The sequence below is a fragment of the Cebidichthys violaceus genome, unplaced genomic scaffold (genome assembly GCF_023349555.1).
Source record: "Cebidichthys violaceus isolate CVI_PGR_0920_01 unplaced genomic scaffold, fCebVio1.0.p SCAF_32, whole genome shotgun sequence".
In the NCBI taxonomy this organism is placed as follows: Eukaryota; Metazoa; Chordata; class Actinopteri; order Perciformes; family Stichaeidae; genus Cebidichthys; species Cebidichthys violaceus.
The window spans coordinates 592,929-613,457 of record NW_027176506.1 but is presented as its reverse complement, the minus strand read 5'-3'; the positions used below and the strand labels follow the sequence as shown (position 1 = coordinate 613,457).

The 20,529-nt window shown below is 46.2% G+C and overlaps 3 protein-coding genes across 3 annotated transcripts in view; 1 reads left to right on the top strand and 2 right to left on the bottom strand.

Annotated features, from left to right (window-relative positions):
* Positions 1–378: 378 nt before the first annotated feature.
* On the bottom strand, positions 379–8,040 carry bcl2l12 (BCL2 like 12). The gene is made up of 8 exons (XM_068724849.1): positions 7,844–8,040; positions 4,376–4,556; positions 4,007–4,190; positions 3,148–3,370; positions 2,806–2,910; positions 1,864–1,937; positions 1,270–1,533; positions 379–1,045 (listed from the first exon to the last, which is right to left on the bottom strand). Exons 2-8 carry the CDS (start codon positions 4,552–4,554, stop codon positions 1,004–1,006), a joined length of 1,071 nt encoding a protein of 356 aa, XP_068580950.1. The 5' UTR covers positions 4,555–4,556; positions 7,844–8,040; the 3' UTR covers positions 379–1,003.
* Positions 8,041–15,061: 7,021 nt separating this feature from the next.
* nosip (nitric oxide synthase interacting protein) lies at positions 15,062–20,438 on the top strand. Its single transcript, XM_068724761.1, has 10 exons — positions 15,062–15,166; positions 15,336–15,430; positions 16,111–16,216; positions 16,332–16,413; positions 17,048–17,183; positions 17,880–18,031; positions 18,867–18,983; positions 19,438–19,508; positions 19,596–19,704; positions 19,959–20,438. Exons 2-10 carry the CDS (start codon positions 15,361–15,363, stop codon positions 20,028–20,030), a joined length of 915 nt encoding a protein of 304 aa, XP_068580862.1. The 5' UTR covers positions 15,062–15,166; positions 15,336–15,360; the 3' UTR covers positions 20,031–20,438.
* The window catches only part of rcn3 (reticulocalbin 3, EF-hand calcium binding domain), an 8,435-nt gene continuing 8,336 nt past the window's right edge, over positions 20,431–20,529 (bottom strand). The window contains exon 8 of the mRNA XM_068724760.1: positions 20,431–20,529. This exon is cut by the window's right edge and continues 182 nt beyond it. The gene's annotated coding sequence lies outside the window, so the exon portion shown is untranslated.

Below are 20,529 nucleotides of genomic sequence, written 5' to 3'. Positions count from 1 at the left end.
AACCAGGACAGACAGAGCACGAACCAATCAGCATCCTGTGAGGAGCTACAGGCAACTAACGGTGTGTGTGTAAAATATGAATACATGTTGCGTTGGTGACTTCTTTCTCGAGTGTCAAAGTGAAACTGTAAATAAAGATGGAACTAAGAATAAAGTAAAATATTGAAATAGTAAAAGAACAGCTTCATTCAGGCCTAGTGTGACCTGGTGATGCTCCGAGTTTAACTTGAAGGGAATGCTACGCCACCGCTCTGCTGCTGGGCCTCGCACCACGACAATACACCTGTGTGCTGTACACGATGTACACGATGTACACGATGTACACGATGTACACGATGTCCTCTGACAGAGAGCAAATATAAAACGTACAAAACATACTATGACATAGTGTGTTTTTATTTTGGACAATACAAAACGTTTCACATTTCCTCACACTGTTTACCTTTAATTATGTTCAAACCTGGATGATGTAAACAATATGAGACAATATGAGACAATATGAGACAACGGTCCACTGTGCAGGATCTTGTTCTCGTCGCTGCTCTAGCATCTCCACTGATTGATCCATCGTACCTCTGAGCATCAGGCCCAGTCCACGGAGCTGCTTACAAAGGAATGAAGAATACAGCGCACCGCAAGTAAAAGGTGTTTTTCACAGGGATCTGCAATAACGCTCACAAGTGGACCTATCTCACTGAGATCAGGTTTTATTCTCTACCAGGGTTAGAACAAAATAACAGTTTGAAAGGCCGACATCCTGAGCCAGAGGTAAACCGCCACTACCAAAAGTCAAAACACCCTCTGGAACTGATCAACAGATACTTCAATTAAATAATCTACACAGCGTCTACTTCATGTAAAAACAGTAAAAACAAGAAGTCCTTCCTGATGCCTAAATCCCAGACTGACATGGATCAAAGTGGCTTCTGGAGTCCGGTCACAGTCCAGATGAGTCTGTGTAGTGAGGTCCTCAGTGGTGACCAGCGGCTGGTTGGAGTCTGGCTCAGTCGTATTCCAGTGGCTCCTCTAAATGCACCACATTCTCCTGAAGATGAAACAATAAGCATAAACAGTCAAATAAAGACCACTGACGGCGGTGAGAAGTAGACATCAGATGCATGATGACATCAGATCATTTCACGTTGTAGAGTGCAGCAGGGATTCGGATTCTTATTTCAGCCAATGGGACTCTTCCGTGGGTTTTTAAAATGTCGCAGAGAATTTACTTTGGAATAAAGGAAGACAAAAAGGTTTGAATGTATCACTCACCCATCCTCCATGGCTCTTGACCCAGGGGGCAAAGCTCTCCATATAGCACTCTGCATAGCCTTGCATGCGCTGGGCTCCTGTGGCTGTAACTATCCGCCGCGAGACCTCCATGGTGACGGCCATGCGGCGCAGCGTCGGACTAGCCGTTGGCAGCGGGACGGCTGCTCCGGGTACCAGGCTGCTGCTGAAAGTGTCTAGAAGCTTGGAAAACGATGCGTAGGAAAGGCGGGCCAGGCTGGAGCGCAGGAAGGGGTCCGACTCGATCTGACAGAAGATTGCATGATGTCGTGGCAGTTTACACATGCGTGCAGAAGAACATACATGTAAGGAAGCTGCTTGTATATTCATTTGTCTTCATGCCTCGTCGCTGTGTTTCTATCAAGTCAAAGGCACACGGAGGTTTCATGCGAGCTAGAAAAGTAGAACTGCTGAGCCACAAACCATCTATGTCCACAGAGCAGTCAACTGCAGCTCAATGACGTCACTTCACTGCATCTGAGAGTCTAAAATCCCCTCAATGTAAAGTCTGCTCTCAACACAAAGAGCTGCTAATATCTGACAAATGGATAACAACGCACGTTATGAGGAACCTACCTTAACGTTGATAGAATCTCCCTCCAAGGACAGAACCTGAGCAAGCTGCTGCACCACTGCCTCCTTCTCACTCACTAGAAGAAAAGATGCAACACATCACAGTCAAAGCAGGTCCTGAGGCTCTCAGTCCGTGTCTAGGCTGGTCCACTACAGACTAGTCCACTACAGCGCCCAGTGAGAAGACCAAACACAAAGGAGGAGAACAGATCCATGAGTGCAGTTATTTAGATGTAACGCTGGTTTATAATGCATTCTAAGCTGAGCTTTAAACAGTGCAAGGACCACACGTCCATCCACCTCCACACACTGTGTTGTTATTGTCAAGGCATAATCTGTACCTCTGAAAACACACGTTTAATATGTAGTCATTGGGATAGTTACGTTTGAGAAGGATGGTTTTCACTTAAATCTTCATTTATTTAATCTTTGTATTTTTCTAATAAAGTCAAACCCTGGATGCTGGGGTGAGCTTACCGGAACCGTGTAAGCTCACTGTCTGGGCTGTGAAGGCCAGCACATGCTGAGGGTAGTAGAGCGCGTTCAAGTCCCAGTCAAACGGAAGTCAGAGCGTCCTCCTCCCGATCTAACAGCAGCTGAGGAAGGTGTGGGCGGAGCCAACGGTCCTCGGCCGCTCCGCGTCACGCTAAGCTCTAACCCCCATCAAATGCAAAGGATTTGATGTGAATCGGTCTCGTTAGCGTACGTCCCTCACATGTTCAGCTTCACTGTGAAACACGACACAGTGAAGCTGAACCGCTCCTCACTGAGACTTAAACAGTGAGACTGTGAGTCTCAGTGAAGAGTGAACACAGACTCAACTGATCTATTACCCAACTCAGCAATGATAACTAGGACTTCCCTGAAACAACACAGAGTGTGTGTGTGTGTGTGTGTGTGTGTGTGTGTGTGTGTGTGTGTGTGTGTGTGTGAGAGAGCGATTACCTGGTGAAGGCTGGACTGTGGGACTCAGTTTCTTGGTACTGGTGGACCTCTGGGCAATCTTCTCCAGTTTCTCTGCTACTTCATTGTAGAACTCAGGAGGGTGGTCTACAGCATCAAATCAGAATTCTACGTCAAACAGTGAGCTTCTACCACCCATAACTGTGCTGTGTGTGTGAGGACAGCTGTTAGAGTCATCGTGTTGACAGTCATCCTCCCTGCATTGACACTGTAATAAGGTGCAGCTTATTACACTGTAGATTCAGACAACATTTACAGTCCAACTCAGACTTAGCAGCTAATGAATGAGCTCCAGCTCAGGCACACTGGAATGACGGAGCTTACTGGGAGAGATGAGGGTCGGGGGGGTCACCGCATCTTTATCAATTGCCAATGTGGAAGGCCTCTGAGGAGGAGCGTCCCGCCCCTCTTTCTCCTGCTTCTCTAACTTTCCCCTGAAGAACTCGGAGAGCTTCTTTCTTAGCTTCTTCTTTTGCTTCATCTTCTTCTGCTGTTTCTTCTCGCAGTCATCGTCTTCTGATGTAGAGGAGGGGGGTTTGACTCCATCCTGTGGAAACAGGTTCTCCTGCTCAATATCACACTGACAACACATGAGGAATATACTCAGAAGTATGGAACGCAAGTCCATGTATTAGATATACCATGTAAGGTCATGAGGTATGAATACAACATTGATGGAGATGTTTGTAGTGTAAAGCATGTATCCCGTTGTAAATATCATGGTGACATGTTTAAAAGAGTCTTGATGAGGATGACGAGCAGTGACTGGCTCAGGAGGCTCTTCATCTGTAATCCCATCACATCAGACAGTGTCTCAGCATGCACTAGCTAGCTACTGATGTACTCACTCATGGCTGTAAGCCCATTCAAATGAATTGACTGTGTGATGCTGGTTCAACAGGGCTCGTGCTCTGGGGAGTGTTCAGTAAATACCATCAAACTGCAGCCACAGCTTTTTATAGAAGGAGAAATCCATGCAGTGGAGAAAAAGTTTGTGTTTCACTAAAACCAAAAGAAGGACACCTGGTCAGCTGTCGTCAAGTATCTGTCTCTGGAGACGGAGACTGACAGATGGACCAACCTTACAGCATCATCACTAGAGGGCTTCAACCTTCACTCAACAGCACAGCGGGCCTTGTTTTATTAGGGTAGGGTGTAGTGCCTAATAAAAGGATCTCCTTACTTCTGTTGGGTCTCTGAGGTGTGACACTCTCGTCTTACTGTCTCTCTCCAATGAGCCTTTGGGGTCTTGGGCAGGACGAAGCTGCTTGATCAAGCCCTTGAATCCAGTCTTCTTCTCATCTGCTGAAATGGCGTCTTCGGCTGGAGAGTCCCAGCCGTTCTTGGCTTTTGGTTGTGGCTTGGAGCTAGCATGGAACGGATGAGAGTGTGGTGAACAACAGGGCCGGTAGGAGACGGCTTCCATTCAGGGTGCTACAACATGCTACAAACATGCATAGTCACATGACGAATGAGGAAATAAAGTGAATGTGTCCAGTCTGAGGGGAAAGGAGAGACGTGTGTTGAAGCCCAGAGGGTGGAGCTCCATTACCTGTACTTGCTGTGCTCTTTGTAGGCCCCTCCGACCGTGCCGGGCCTCTCTTTCGGGGGGACGGAGAGGGCTCGATGGAGGAAAGCTTGGATCACTAGATGAGTCTCAGCCTTGACCTCCAGCAGAGAGATGGAGGAGACGGAGGAGACGGAGGAAGGGCGGCCTGCAGACTCTGACATCACTAACACCAGGTGAAACAAAAACGTGATTTAGTCAATGGTCAGTCACATCAGGTTGTGTGTAGACGATGGGGGTGTGGATGACTTGGGGTCACAGCTTCTGCGCTACAGAAACAAATGGAACCTCTGTACAGGGTAATAAATTCACAGGACGTATTCTACTGACTCTGGACTCAGTGCCACTGTGAGGTCACATCTGTGGTTCGGAGTGAAATCTCTCAACAACTATTGAAGAAACTGTCACACATACTAATTATCCTCAAGATGAATTTGAATAATAACCCAATTCATGGTAATCCCAGAAACTGCTTATAAGAAGTGGAGAGTGGTTTGTGGACTGCCGTTTGACATCTCCACTTTGGCACTTTGGTCGTCGCCATCTTGTTTTTTTGCAACCAGTAAATGGAAGTGACCATATTTGGACTGCGAAATCCAAATATGGTCATGTAGAGTGATGTAGAGACGCCGTATACGTCACTGTTAGAGACCTGTCAATCAACAGTGTAGCCCCGCCCCTAAAGCGTCCCCTGCTTTATGGTCTGTTTGACTCTAAATGGAGCATAATGTACTAAATGAACATCATGCTGTATTGAAGAAGACTGTAAACTAGAGATGGAGACCATAAACTCATGTTTACAATGTTTACTGAGGGAATAAATCAAGAGAGAAGTAGAGTCATTTTAGACTAGACTTCTATACAACCAGAGGAGTCGCCCCCTGGTGGACACTAGAGAGAATGCAGCTTTAAGGCCCTCCAGCATTGGCTTCATCTTTAAGAAATGAAGGTTGCCACCTGGGTAATCCATTCAATAGCATACTGAATACTGATCCATCCATGCCTTTATACTGTGAGATTGACTTCAGCTGGAGTCAGTGGAGTCAGTCTGCACAAGTTGTACTTCATACTGTACTAAAAGAAACAGAAATCAATGAAGTGAGATGAAAACAATCAATAAACCTCAAAAGCCTGAAGTATGAAATATTGGTTCCTTTAAATGCGTCTTGAGGAAATCCACAAAGTGAAAAGCAACAGGTTGAATTAATAATCAAGCTTCATGAAACATTCTGTCCACAGCGAAGTGAAAGTAAAGCACAAACAAGCACAGCGTGACAGTCCAGTCCGTCAACATTCCCTCATCGTAGACCTTCTGACTGGTGTCAGTGTCGGCACACAGTAAATAACATCACCAACACTAAGAAACCCACGCAATGTGTCCACAATATCACATTTTCTTTAGTTTGAATATTCTTTTCAGACACAAATGTGATTAAAACCTTTTATAATTAAGTATTGATTGTGTTATAGCTGCGTGAGTCAAACAGGAAGCACACCGTGTTGTAAAAGTCCCAGCAGACTTTGAGGAGCCAGTCTGCTCTCTTTTCGGTGGAAGCGAGCTCTTCAGGTCACGAGTTAGGAGTGAAACCAGGAGCTCTCTTCCAATGGGAAGACTTCAGACATCTAACCCGTTCTCCATGAGACGCCACAAGACCGTTCCCTACTTCACCCATCAGCACCCAGCATGACTGTTATGTTCAAGTTCTACCAACAGACCCAGACCTCTGGTCCTTCAGGTGTACCGATAAGGGTTAGTAGAAGATATCATCAGAACTTAATCTCCAGAGGAAGCGTGGCTTACAGAAGCCTGTCCTTGTTTGACGATGGTTATTGTAGAGCTGGTGTAATGAGAGAACGGTCCGGTGTCTATATGGTGTCCAGACATTCTGTAGTACATGTATCATTCATAGACGCCTTATCACTGACAACATGGCCAGCATGTTCTGATTGATGTGACACAAAGAGACATTCCCTCTTTAAAGCCTCTGACTCTAACATGTCAACAAACCAGAGTGAACCTGGCTTTAACCAACGGTCAGATCTCTGGAAACGGATCACATATTTAATAAGAACATATTGCACATTTAAAATACATCTTCAGAAAACTTGTAACGCAAAAAAGAATTGTCTAAATGTGAGAAATGAACTTTGTACGGTTCATGGCGATAGCTGTTAGTTTAAATGTCAGCCGTGTTCATGAGCAGACTCCAGTCATTGTTAAAGCAGCGACAGCTTTCTAATGCATACAAACAGAGACGGACCACTGAATAACAAACACGAGTAATCACGGTCATCATGTGCAGCCTACAGTACCAAAACAACACAACGCTAGGAGGACACAAAGGACACAGAAGGTTCTGAAGGGTTGTCCTGTTCTAGCAAACAGAACCTGAAACAGCAGTGGGGCATGAAGAAAAGGCCCGTTTCATGGCTGTTGTCTTCAGCACACAGCGCTAATAATGAAAACCAGACATCCAAACATGAAGGTCTCAGGGAAGAAGACGGACCAAAAGACCCAGTGACAGACAACAGGACGGGTCAATGTGTCTGATGTCTTTGGATGCATAACGGCTGACGGAGTGAAGTGAGAGGAACCATCACAGGTGGTGGACGGGTCAAACAAACACAGGACCTTCACCCAGCAGACCGGCGCTCCTGTCACCACTGAAACCACGTCTCCGCTGAGATTACACTCGTTACGGGACGTTGTTTCTATTGTCATTCATTCTATTGTAGTGATTTATTGAAGGATGTTACATTGTTGTCGTGGTGCGAGTCTGAAACTCAAAGTGTGTAGACCGGTCTCATCCTGTAGTCCTTCAGTCCAGACTAACTCTGTGCTCACTCTCCCCGGGCTGCTGCTGCTTTCATAACTCTGGGTAACGAGGGAGAGGGTGAACCTGCCACTCAAGCGCAGAAGTCTATACATTCAACGTTAGAGTCGAGGACAGGACTCAGAGGACGAGACATCACGTCCAGCTCACAACGGAGTCGCTAGGAAATAACAAGGGCCCGCAACAATGAGTAGATTAAGACAGGACGCTCTGAGGGTCACAGTATAGGGACGCATCCAACCAGTCAACAAGAAGAAGAAGAAGAAGAAGAAGAAGGAGAAGGAGAAGGAGGAAGAGGAAGAGGTTACGGGACCGGGACGGGAACCGGTCGGAGAGGACCCGCCACAAGCACCAGGAAATACCAACCCGACTGGGTTCTCTTTGAGACGGTTCTCTATCATAAGTCACGTGGAGAGTTTAATACTCAGGACTAACTAACAACTAACAACGACCACCGACAGGGTCACCGCGGCTACAATGAGTCCGCGGAGGGATTTCTGTGGGAAGGCGACACGCTTCACACTTCACGGAAAGAGTTCCCGTAAAGTTCACAAACACGCGACAGAGCGGCTCGCGTGGCGGACAGACGCAGGTCCGCTCAAATCAAACTTCTCCGTACCTTGTTCGTGTGTTTCGGCGAGTTTCGACCCGGACCGCCGCTCGTCTTCTGTCCCGTCTGTGCGCGCAGCTCCGCGGTCCTGAGCACGGGGAGGAGCGTCACACCGATACCGGTCCTCTCACAGGGAGCGTGATTCATAACGAGGGGGACGGTCTCGTTCATGTGATCAGTGGATCCACGCTGGAGCAATGTGCTGCAGTGTCTCGTCCTCTGCCTCTTCTTCAGAGATTTAAAAATAATAATAATAATAATAATAAAACCAGGACGCTCTTTAAATTCGTTTGACTCGTTTTTATATGAAGGCAGCTCGATTTATGTTTGAAAAACGTTTCCGAGTTGTTATGAATATAGTAAGTTTATGATCACCAAACTACACTGCATGTCATGTGCACATTGTTCCTGTAGTGAACGAGCTGCGATGGACTGGTGCAGTACGTGTAATGCTCCACTAGATGTCCCTCCAGGCCCTCAACACGCTGCAGGCCGGCCGCAGGCTCACACCGCTCACCCTGGACCACAGGAGCCGGTTTGTTCCTGAAGGGTCATTATTCCTGTGACGTAAATAAACCATGGATAAAGCTGATCAAAGCACATGAAGTGATTTGGGATGATTAAGATCAACCACGCCCTTACATATCAAGTGTTTGTTTCAACAGATGCAAAAGCACTGACTTATATACTATATATGTAAATATCAGATCAGCCCGTGCAGATGTGAGTAGCACTGCTTTATACTGTAAATGTGCCTTTATTACATGTACAGGACGCTGATCTTAAACTGTCTTATTATTAGAGTATTGTGCATCAAGGCCCTGCTGCCAGATGTACTTCAGCTTTATTATCATCATGAAGGCTTACAGTCAGATCAGTAGATCAGAGAATGACCAACCAGCAAACCATGTAACAGGCCCATGCTACATATAAAAAGCCAAATGAAGCCCAGAGCAAAGTAAATGAAGTGCACTTGTTCATTCCACCCTGTCAGAGATTCAGCAGGGTGACAGAGTGAGGGCTCTTCAGGGTCTATCAGGACATGATGTGCTGCTCCGGCTGAGCTTCTGATGGTCAGACTCAAACCAAGCTGCACATCAAGTTTAAGTTTTGGAGCTGAAATGTTTTGGACAATACGTAACATAAACCATGCAAAATTAACAAGATTCAACTCACGGCTTTGACTGAATGTGACTGAATTGTGACTTCAGGTGCATTATGAAGTGGATGTCTTGAGATTACATTACATGTGTTCTGAACTATTTGCAATAAAAACAAAAAAAACAAGTGACATAAAAGCTGTTATATTTACACTCAAGACAATAACATACATAGAGACAATACCTCAGGATCAGCTACACAGTCCTGGTGAAGAGTGTTTGATATGAAAAACACCCAAAGATCTTTAGTTTTTGTATTCATTTATTGATTGCATTCTGAATATCCTCTCTGCGTTCATGTTAAATACATTGTTCACAGCATAGCATCATGGTGATAGGAAGAGAGACATCCCTCACAGACACACGCCGTCCTCCAGCTTTACTAGTACATGATGTTTGGACAGAAAGTCAAAGAGCAGAAGATAGACAGTGTTTGTGAATGCAGACAGACATATCCATGACAAAGGAAAGACTCAGCAGGAGATAGTGGTTCACACAGCACCGGCAGTCCTCAGCACAGCCCCCCCCAAACCTGTCCAGCGTCACTGCGGTACCAAGACGCTGGTACAAGGATTGGGAGTGACCAGACCAAGGCAGGCCTGAAAGAGGACTAGTGCACTAGGAGCATGAGATCACACGAAAACAATCATCAAGTCACTTTCTGAATCCTACTAATATCTCACCTGTTAAAACTAGTGGACAAATATCATGTTACTGTCAAAACATGTGGGAGTCAGTCATAGTAAAAAGGAAAACCAATGAGTATAGGTTTCGTTCATGTCTCTGCTGCGCTGTTGTTTTCATACTCACCTCCTCCAACACGAAGCCATTTCCTCTTTGCAGTGAAGCTCCCTCTCAGCTCTCGTTCATCTCTGTTTGGAGGTTTCTCTGCTCTCCGTCTTCTGTCCTCAGCCCCCGTCTCATGCCGGCGTCTCCCTCCTCCTGCTCCCTCTTTCTATCCTTCTGTGCTGCCCCATCCCCTCCTCACTCCCTCGCCCCCCAAAATCACTGTTCCTCTGGAGCCAATAGGGAGCCAGGCGGCAGGGTGAGGCACTTCCTCTGTGACAGGAAACTAACAACAAACACCCAGAAACCACAAAGGTGGGGGGGGGGAGATAAAGAGATGCAGATGTTTAATTCTGCAGGTCAGGAGGAGGTCAACACTTAACATCTGTTACCTTTATTGATTCTAAAGATGAAAACTCACTTTACTCAGCCATGCGTCACTGTACTGTATGATGAGTGTGAAGTCTCACTGATACATCATGATGGAGGTGGTTACTGATGGAAGATGGTTCCATTCTGTCCTCAGGTGTTCGTTGATCTTACAGGTTAACAGATCACTCATCAGTCAGGCTGAGCAGCATGCAGACTCCCTGACAACTCCATATTAAAGGGTGAGTTCACTTCTTAAGTCCATTCATAGTTCACGTACGTCCGCTTTGGTCAGCGTGACTTCCATTTTCACTAATCCACAGTTAGTGACTGTGCAGACTGTGCATGCAGCATGCGTGCCACAGGTTCCACACTGCAGTCCACTCGCTGGCGTTTGCACCTCTGGCTGGTTCTGCCAAGAAGAAAGATAAATAAATGTTTGTTTTGAAGAGAGAGGTTGAGGAGATCTGCTGTCACCCACATGTAAAAGAATACAGAGACCGCCGCATGGCGCTGAACTCCTGGCAAACAATGTTATGGTGCAGCTGGAATTAAGCCTCAATTGTAGTGTAAATGTAACACCGGGCTAACGGATCACAGAAACTATGTCGGAGGCTTTAAAGCTGGAGATCAGAAATGTTGTCTCCCCCTCTGGCAGTGAGTCATAACACGAACACTGTTGACGGGTGCCTTCATAAGAGCTCATAGTCCCCGCCCCCAGGATCACTGTCTTCAAGCTTTCCTGAGCGATTTCTTTCGTCTTCAGTCCTCATTCCACAGAGGTTCTTTTTTATCTGGAGCATCCACTCCAGAACCTCCACCATAGCTTCTGCCGGATACTCACACTGATGTGTGCAGCAGCATTCACGTTAAAGGGGCAATGTACAAGATGAGACCGGAATTTAGTTTAAAGCATTCAAAAAGTGAATTCACAGACTCAACAGAAGATGACGAGGTTACAGTGTTGACATTATATTAAAGACGACCATGTATTGTGCTGCAGAGATATCTGCATGCTAACCAGCTAGCCGTCTTCTAATACTACTTGTTCCTCGAGAGGCGATAGTGAGTCACTGCAGCGTCCGGTCTGTCCTCAGTCCAACATGGGGACAAAGAAATGTGCGTTGGATTAATTCCAAAGTGGCAGAAATGAGAAAGACCCGTATTTTGGTTCCGTCCTCCTGCCGCCAGAAGACAACTTCACCGGGAGGAGGGCAGAAGATGGACCTTCAGTTAGAGGTCAGCTGTAGCAACTCCAGCTCCAGCGTCTGAGGTCTGATCCAGGGGGTCCGCCTTGACTTCCGGTCGGATCAGCAAACCTTTTGTTGCTGCTGTTAAACAGGCTAGACCCGGCGCTCCACCGGCCCCCTGTGACCCGGTGCTGGGGGTTGTGCCAGATGCTGGGAATGCGTGTCGCTACAGCTGACTGCTAACTGAAGATCCATCACCTGAGCTGCTGCACACTCCTCCAGGGCCAATTAGTCTCCTGGCGTCACAGAGGACACAACGGAAATACAAGTGGCTTTCACGTTTCTTCTTCTTTGGATTGTACCAAGATGTACACAGACCGTAGAGGCCGCTGGCGTCACAAAGAGACTACAGGCTACATAATGACGATATGTTGACCAACTCTTTCAGCTGTTCGGTTGGCTGTTGTGTATTCTTGCCCTGCTGCTACTTAATGGTTGGCTTTTCTATACGATTGTATCGATTGGATCTATTTGATCGGAGCATGTGGCCAGAAATACACATCGCCGCTTTAAGCAGAGACAACTGACAACGTGCATGGAGCTAACATTACAGCAGGCTAACTGATGATCCATATAATCAAAACTATTTAAATATGCAAACAAGAGCATTGGATACGTGTGGAACGATAAGGAGACCGTAACCTTCCTCAAATTGATCCATGAAAGAAGAATGACATATCTACATCAGGTTCTCTACATGCTCTCTCCGTCACGTCGTCTCGTTGTGATGGTGGCACAGGACAGCACTTACTGCTCATCTCAATGAACCGAATCCTAATAATCATATAACAGTCATGACGGCGTAACTACGCACACATTCGCATTTACTTTTGCAGATTCTCTGAAGATGTGAGCTCTCCCTGATCTGTTCTTGATTACTTGGTGCCAATAAAGCTGATTTGTGTTGAACGCAGAAAGAACGTGCAGCAGGCGTCAGGATGGGAAGCGAGGGCGAGCCGGTGGGCTGGGTGCTGATGCAGCGATAGAGACGGGCTCATGTTCAAAGAGCGCAGATAGAGAGAAGTGCTCCTGATAACCGCTGGGTGGGCTGTCTATGGGGGATAGCTGTTTACGGAGGAGGTCTAGCCCCACTTACTATCTGCTATAGCATCCTTTACCACCCTCACCACATCATTAACTCTGGACGTTATGAACTGTGCCACCATAGCAACCCACATCCTGAACCTGACCTTATATGGTCTGCACTGGAACTGCTGCTATGATCACTGCAGGGTCAACAGGGACTTCATACACTTTGCTTATCTGTGCAAGAAGATGGGGCTCTTTCCTGATTACGTTAGTCAAGAGTCTATTTCTTCTGGGAATTTGTTTGTTCTTATTCATTTTGTTGACAGAACACTCAGAAACCCATGCTTCTGAAACATAGGAATGTTTTTTGGTTCCTTTAGGAGACTGATGAACTCAGTCTATGTTCCATCATCCGTCATCTCCACATGAATGATATCTCCTACAAGCAGCAAACATGCAGGGTTCAGGCTGTGCGTCTGCTAGCTGGAGCTGCATGTGCAGTGGGTGTAGGGGTCTGCTAACAGGAAATCCACAGTCACATAGGCAGGAAATGCTGCTGTTCAGACGCAGAAGGAAACACAGGTCCTGCTAACAGCGCCTGAAAGTTGATCGTTTACTGATGTCCCTGATGCACAAGAGAAGGAAACAGACATGGACGTCACGCTCAACTTTGAGAAAGGGTTTTCAAATGACACACGGCAGCTTGAATATTTCTATCTAATATCATAAAAATGAAAAACAGCCAGCCATTAAAAGTATGTCATCTTTTTCGGCTCACAGTGAAGTTCACACTTCTTCTGAGGATTCCTGCATGTATTTGTTGTGAACACTACAGTGAGATTTACACAACATGAATTGACTGTTGCAGTTAGCTCATGTGTCAGACGGAACATGTTGGTTCCAAGATGTTTCACACAATCTGATATGGTGGTAAAACACAGTATGTTTCTAGTGTATTCAGTTCAGCATAAAGGAAACCAAATAGCCATTGAACCTGTTGAGCTACAAGGGTTTTGGATTCCAGATCACATGCGTCTAGTTCTAGGATCTTTGCCCTAAGTGTGAACGAATGAACGTTCCCGGTTGGTTTGGAAGGCTCTGCTACTGAACCGTCCAGGCCTCTCCGGTGCTCTGGGACGTGGTCTGCTTACCGTCCCCAGAGACCAAGCACCACATACCTGAAACTCTCAGTTCTTTTAAATCAGGAGCTCAAACGTTGCCACTGCATTTTATGACATGAAAGCTGGCACCATTCATTCAAATTCAGCCCTGTCATTGTTTTCCCATACTGTGTGATTTTAACTCATCTTTATCTTCTATCTCATTCGTGTCACTCTTTTAAAATCCTAATCATTTATATCTGTTTATATTGCCTTGTGTTTCTTTTCTTACAGTAGAGAGGGTGAAGGTGATGGAGCAGGGTTAACCATCATTACCTCTATAGAGCACCCTGGTGGTTGGTTTAGGTTTAGGCTATGGGTTTTGGTTTAGGCTATGGGTTAGGTTTAGGCTATGGCTTAGGTTTAGGCTATAGGTTTAGGCTATGGGTTTTGGTTTAGGCTATGGGTTAGGTTTAGGCTATGGGTTAGGTTTAGGCTATGGGTTTTGGTTTAGGCTATGGGTTAGGTTTAGGCTATGGGTTTAGGCTATGGGTTTTGGTTTAGGCTATGGGTTAGGTTTAGGCTATGGGTTTAGGCTATGGGTTTAGGTTTAGGCTATGGGTTAGGTTTAGGCTATGGGTTTAGGCTATGGGTTTTGGTTTAGGCTATGGGTTAGGTTTAGGCTATAGGTTTAGGCTATGGGTTAGGTTTAGGCTATAGGTTTAGGCTATGGGTTTAGGCTATAGGTTTTGGTTTAGGCTATGGGTTAGGTTTAGGCTATGGGTTTAGGCTATAGGTTTTGGTTTAGGCTATGGGTTAGGTTTAGGCTATGGGTTTAGGCTATGGGTTTAGGCTATAGGTTTTGGTTTAGGCTATGGGTTAGGTTTAGGCTATGGGTTTAGGTTTAGGCTATGGGTTAGGTTTAGGCTATGGGTTTAGGCTATGGGTTTTGGTTTAGGCTATGGGTTAGGTTTAGGCTATGGGTTTAGGTTTAGGCTATGGGTTAGGTTTAGGCTATGGGTTTAGGCTATAGGTTTTGGTTTAGGCTATGGGTTTAGGTTTAGGCTATGGGTTAGGTTTAGGCTATGGGTTTAGGCTATAGGTTTTGGTTTAGGCTATGGGTTAGGTTTAGGCTATGGGTTTAGGCTATGGGTTTAGGCTATAGGTTTTGGTTTAGGCTATGGGTTAGGTTTAGGCTATGGGTTTAGGCTATGGGTTTAGGCTATAGGTTTTGGTTTAGGCTATGGGTTAGGTTTAGGCGATGGGTTAGGTTTAGGCTATGGGTTAGGTTTAGGCTATGGGTTTAGGCTATGGGTTTTGGTTTAGGCTATGGGTTGGGTTTAGGCTATAGGTTTAGGCTATAGGTTAGGTTTGGTATGTACAGTATATACAATATAGTGGAAACACACATCGAGAGGGAAACAGTCTTTGATACAACACCGGTAACGGGACATTAGGAGAACTTAAACCAGAAGGCGGCAGTAGTGCGACATGAAGGATGCCAGGTGCCATAAAAAGCAAAAGAAGAAGAAGAAGAGGAGGAAGTGGAGTGAGCGGAAGTAGTAGAAGAAGAAGAAGAAGAAGCCGTGTCGATGTTTTGGTGCTTGCTTCGTAACTTACACAAGCATCACTGCTAACGTAAGTGTTAACCTGTTCTTTAGCCACAACTCTTATTTTGGTCCTTTTCTAATGCATCGTTTTCTGAATACACGTCTTTTTTATGTACACATTTAGCAGCTAATGTTAGCGTGTTAGCATCGATGCTCCCTGCTACGATAACACCACATCTCTCTTTAAACGCCTCCAGACCAGCACAATAACGCAGAAGTACAATGACGCGCCATGGAAAGAACTGCACGGCCGGAGCTGTGTACACGTACCACGAGAAGAGGAAAGATACGGGTGAGAGCCTGTCAAGCTAGCGTCACTGTTGACTTACACTTAGCGTTAGCTCGTCTACACTCCCGCTGCTTCCTGTTAGAACGGGCTTCTTTCAAGGCAGAAGCTCCTCTTCCTCAAAGATACGATGAGCCGGACACTGACAGTAGCTCCATGTGTGTGTGTGTGTGTGTGTGTGTGTGTGTGTGTGTGTGTGTGTGTGTGTGTGTGTGTGTGTCTCTGTCTCTGTCTCTGTCTCTCTCACTCTGTTCAGTCTTCTCTGTGGTCCTATTCTACAGTGAGAGAAAAGTAGCCATCGTTCACCTGTCTAGATGGTTTGAACCATCTAGACAGGTGTCTAGCCCTGCTGCTACTTAATGGTTGGTGTCTTTGTGGACATGTCCATTACATGAGACTGTGGCTCAGTGGTCGAGCAGGTCATCCTTCTATCAGGAGATCAGCGGTTTGATCCCCGTGTCCATGTGTCCTTGGGCAAGACACTTCACCCCATGTCACACATCCGTCACACATCCCATGCATGTATTTCATAGTGTGGAACTGATTGTAATGATATTGCAGGCAGCACGAAGGCCATTCATTCATTCATTCATTCATTCATTCATTGATTCATTGATTCATTCATTGATTGTTGGACTGTCTCCTCCTCCATTACTCTATGTCGTGTGTGCTCTCCTCCTGCTCAGCGGCGTCTGGTTACGGGACTCAGAGCATTCGACTGGGCAAAGATGCGATCAAAGACTTCGACTGCTGCTGTCTGTCCCTGCAGCCCTGTCAGGATCCTGTGATGACGTACGTTCACACATTCACACGTTCACACACTCGAACACGCGAGTGAGCTGTGTACATCCCGGACATGTGACCACACGTGTGAACGGCGTTGTCTTGTTTCTGTTGCTGTGCTCAGTCCAGATGGATTCATGTATGAAAGACAGGCCATTCTGGAGTACATTCTGCACCAGAAGACAGAAACTGCCAAAAAGATGAAGGTAAGCCCTGTACTTGTGTCTGGTGACTTGTGTCCACACTGTTGTTCACGGTTGGTTTTGTAGAGACGTGTGTCCACAGTGGGACTCTTTAACAACGGAGAACTCTTCTTCTTCTTCTTCTTCTGCTTCTTCTTCTTCTTCTTCTTCTTCTTCTTCTTCTTCTTCTTCTTCTTCACTCCCTCTCCAGGTTTTTCAAACTGCATCACAGACAACAACTTTTCATGGTGAAGCGGCCGTCTGATACATTGAACATGAATACAGCTGAGAGCTCTGCTGACTGATGCTCGATCATAGATAAAGTTAGCGCTTTGCTGCTCCTTAACTCTACTGGCACACACACACACACACACACACACACACACACACACACACACACACACACACACACACACACACACACACACACACACACCCACCCACCCTGAGCACTGAGGCGGGCAGACTGGAGGCTGGTTTGGAGCTTTCATCAGCCACACTTGTGTGTGATGATAATGTGTTGATGTTACATTGTTCATCAGCTGAAACTCATTTTTGAGTGTAACATTCTTTTTGTCATAAAGATTCTTATTGCCTTGTTTCATACAGATAAACGTCTCTCTCTTCTCTTGTGTGTTTTCTCCCTCTAAATCTTCAGGCGTATGAGAAGCAGAAGCAGGCGCAGAAGAGCAGCAGCCAACTGGAGTCCAAGTCAGAGGAAAGAGAGCGGGTGGAGCGGTTTAAGACCAGGGAGAACAGCATCGTGTCCAAACCCATCAACCCGTTCACATCTGGTACGTGTGCCAGAACCTGTGTCCTGGTTCTGATTTTACCGGCTCTCCTGTGACACAGGTCACATCTCGTTCACAGGAGGGTGGACACAGAACTCTCATTTGTCCATTGATCGATTTTCTTTCATTACAAATGGTGAAAAATATGATTTTGTGTTATTGTGATTATATAGATGTAATTCATGGTGCTAATACAGGTCCTCCCTGGAAAAGCATAAAGAAACTGAACCCCAACTAATGCGGATCAAAGATGAATATTTCCTGAGATGAGTCCATGACGGGTGGTGCTTTAAGATGCCAAACAGTAATGTTACACGTCTTACTTTAGTTTATTTAACTTAGTTCACTAAAGGATCTCTAAATAAACATCCTATGTTAATGAGGTGTTGTTTAATGTGTGATGTCACCGAATATTTTGAGCAGAAATCCAATGCACCTTTCAGCAAACATATTATTATTTTATTATTATTCCTGTCATCTCACTCTCAGTCAAACTGAATATGAATATCTATATCTATCTATCTATCTATCTATCTATCTATCTATCTATCTATCTATCTATCTATCTATATATATATATATATATATATATATATATATATATATATATATATATATATATATATATCGTGTCTCATGCTCCCAGTCATAATTACAACAACCAATTAAGAGAGTAGAAACTGTCTCCTCTTCCCTTAGGACTGATCAAAGGAGGTGAGAAGGGAAGGACGGACAGCAGCTCAGCAGAACCCTCCACTGCTGCTTCAGCTGCCTCCTCCAGCCAGAGCCTGCCCAGCTTCTGGATCCCCTCTCTGACACCGCAGTCCAAGCCCACCCTGCTCAAGAAACCAGTGAGTGTCTTCTTCCACTATGCGAGGGAGGGCGACCGCCGCTGGGTGCTGGAGGAATAACACGTCTGTGAATGAGCTTGAAGTCAGAGAAAAGCCTGTGACTGAGTGCTCTTCTGTGTCTTGACGTTGGTCAGACGTTACCGTGTTGGTGTAATGTGTGAGTGGTCACGCTCACAGTGAACCATGCAGACAGAGAGAGAGAGAGATGCTTGTGTTGTGATGTTACCACCGCCTCACATCCCTGAATCTAATGGTGGTCCCTCTGACGTAACGTCAGTGATGAACTGAGTTCATCTATTAAGCATGTAAACGTCTGACGTCTGAGCCCAGGTTAGGCTGCTTTTCTTCAGGAGATTCAACAGAAACACTCATCATTTAACAAAACCAGCAGCGTCACATGGTCCATGTCAACGTACCACATCTCTGAGTACAGATAGATTCAAGGAACATTAAGCAAACCTGCTTCTTCATATCTACAGTGGAAAGAAGGTTACACAAAATGAGTCATATCTCCAGAAACCACTACTGGTCACACCCAGGAAGTTTGACGTGTGTGTGTGTGTGTGTGTGTGTGTGTGTGTGTGTGTGTGTGTGTGTGTGTGTGGGTGTGTGGGTGTGTGGGTGGGTGGGTGGGTGGGTGGGGGTGGGGGTGTGTGTGTGTGTGTGTGTCTTTTTAAATGTCATGGTGTCCTCTGTTTGTTCTGTGTATCTGTCTGTTTGATGTTGACACTGCTTCGAAGGCAGAAGTCAGGCTGACTGGACCTCAGCGCTGCTCTTCCACTGCAGCGGTGTCCTGTGAAGTGAAATGTCCCTCCTCCTCTGTCCCTCCTGTCAGAGTAAGGCCGTGTTGTGTCCCATGTCAGGACGACCCATTAAGATGAACGAGCTGATCACGGTGCGCTTCACCCCTCTGGACTCCAGCCTGGATCGAGTGGCTCTGCTCACCCGCCAGGTCAGTTCACTTCACCGCTGACCTCGTGAAGAGTTGTGTTGAACTTAAGTCAAGTCCTTTAACCTGAACGTCACTGAAACCAATCTAGTGTCCGCTGATGTCTGCACACACAAAGAGAAGGACGGCTGCCAACTCCCGATTATTTTGAACTACACTAGAACGTGTGACGTCTGTATCCAGATGTGTGTTTTCTGCAGCTCTCTCCAGGGATGAAAGGATAGGTCTGGTGTTTTAATAAGTGTTTCTTATTGTCAACAAAGACCAACTCTAAGTGGACTCTACTATCGCACAGAGGTGGACGGTATCAGAGACTAAATAGTGAAACTTGTAAACCCATAAACCCAAATGGTTGTGGATAGGGTGATGGGAAACGGTACAGTAGGCCGTGACCTCGCGGTCCTGTCCTATGAACGGATGCACTTCACTGGTGTGATCCCGTCTTGTCTCTCTTTAGGACAGGTATGTATGTGCAGTAACCAGAGACGTCCTGGGCAACAGTGTCCCCTGCGCCGTCCTGCGCCCCTCGTGAGTGTCCGCACGTCTTCCTCCATTCTGGCGTCCACATGTTGGGCGTTCCGTGGCAGCGTGGCTGACTCTGTGTTCTGTGTTCAGAGGGACGGTGGTGACTCAGGAGTGTGTGGAGAAGCTGATCAAGAAGGACATGATCGACCCCGTGTCCGGAGACAAGCTGTCCGACAGAGACATCATACCAATGCAGAGGGTACGTGTGGAGGAGGCTCCCTGAACTCTACCGAGGTGACCCTCGAGGTGCTTTCAGACCGCACGTTGTTGACGTGAGGGACAGGGTCCACTGAGGACATTACCCAGTGAGACACATCGGTAATGGCCTCTGTCTGAAAGCCCACCTACAGCAGCAGGTCTTTTACTGCTGTATGCTGCTCACTAATGCAGGCTCAGGATGCGTTTATGTCTTTGGTCAAACCAGTGAGATGTTTGTGCTGTGTGTCCTGACAGGGTGGAACCGGCTTCGCTGCGTCTGGAGTTGACCTCCGGGCCAAAGAGGCTCGTCCGGTGATGCAAGTGTGAGACGGAGGACCGAGTGCACAGCTCTCACCCGTTCTACAGGCCTTGGTTGTTGGCTGGCATATGTTTCTAGTTTCTGTAGGTAACCTTCTTCCATCATAGGCTGTGGAATTCCCTTCCCTCCTGAATTATTAATTATTTTACCTTTTCTAAAAGTAGATTTTGCTTTGTGTCCACATGAGATAAAATGGTTCCACTCACAGAGCACAGCTGATCTTCAGTAGAAGACGTAACCTGTTGAGTTACTGTTGTCTGTGACGGTCACTTACTTCCTGTGTCGGGCATTAAACTGCGCGTTACTTCAGTCATTGTCTAATGATGTCATTGTTTTAATAGAATAGCTGTCAGCTGTTCAGGGTCACTTCAGTGAGTTTCAAGTTGTTGTCATTAAACCATGAACATGGAAACCAACGACTGGCTGTTTTTATTGTTTGCAGTTTCACAGGTAGAATTCAGTGTCCAGATGCGGTCGTATGTCTCTGAACAGGTACCGTGTAGCAGA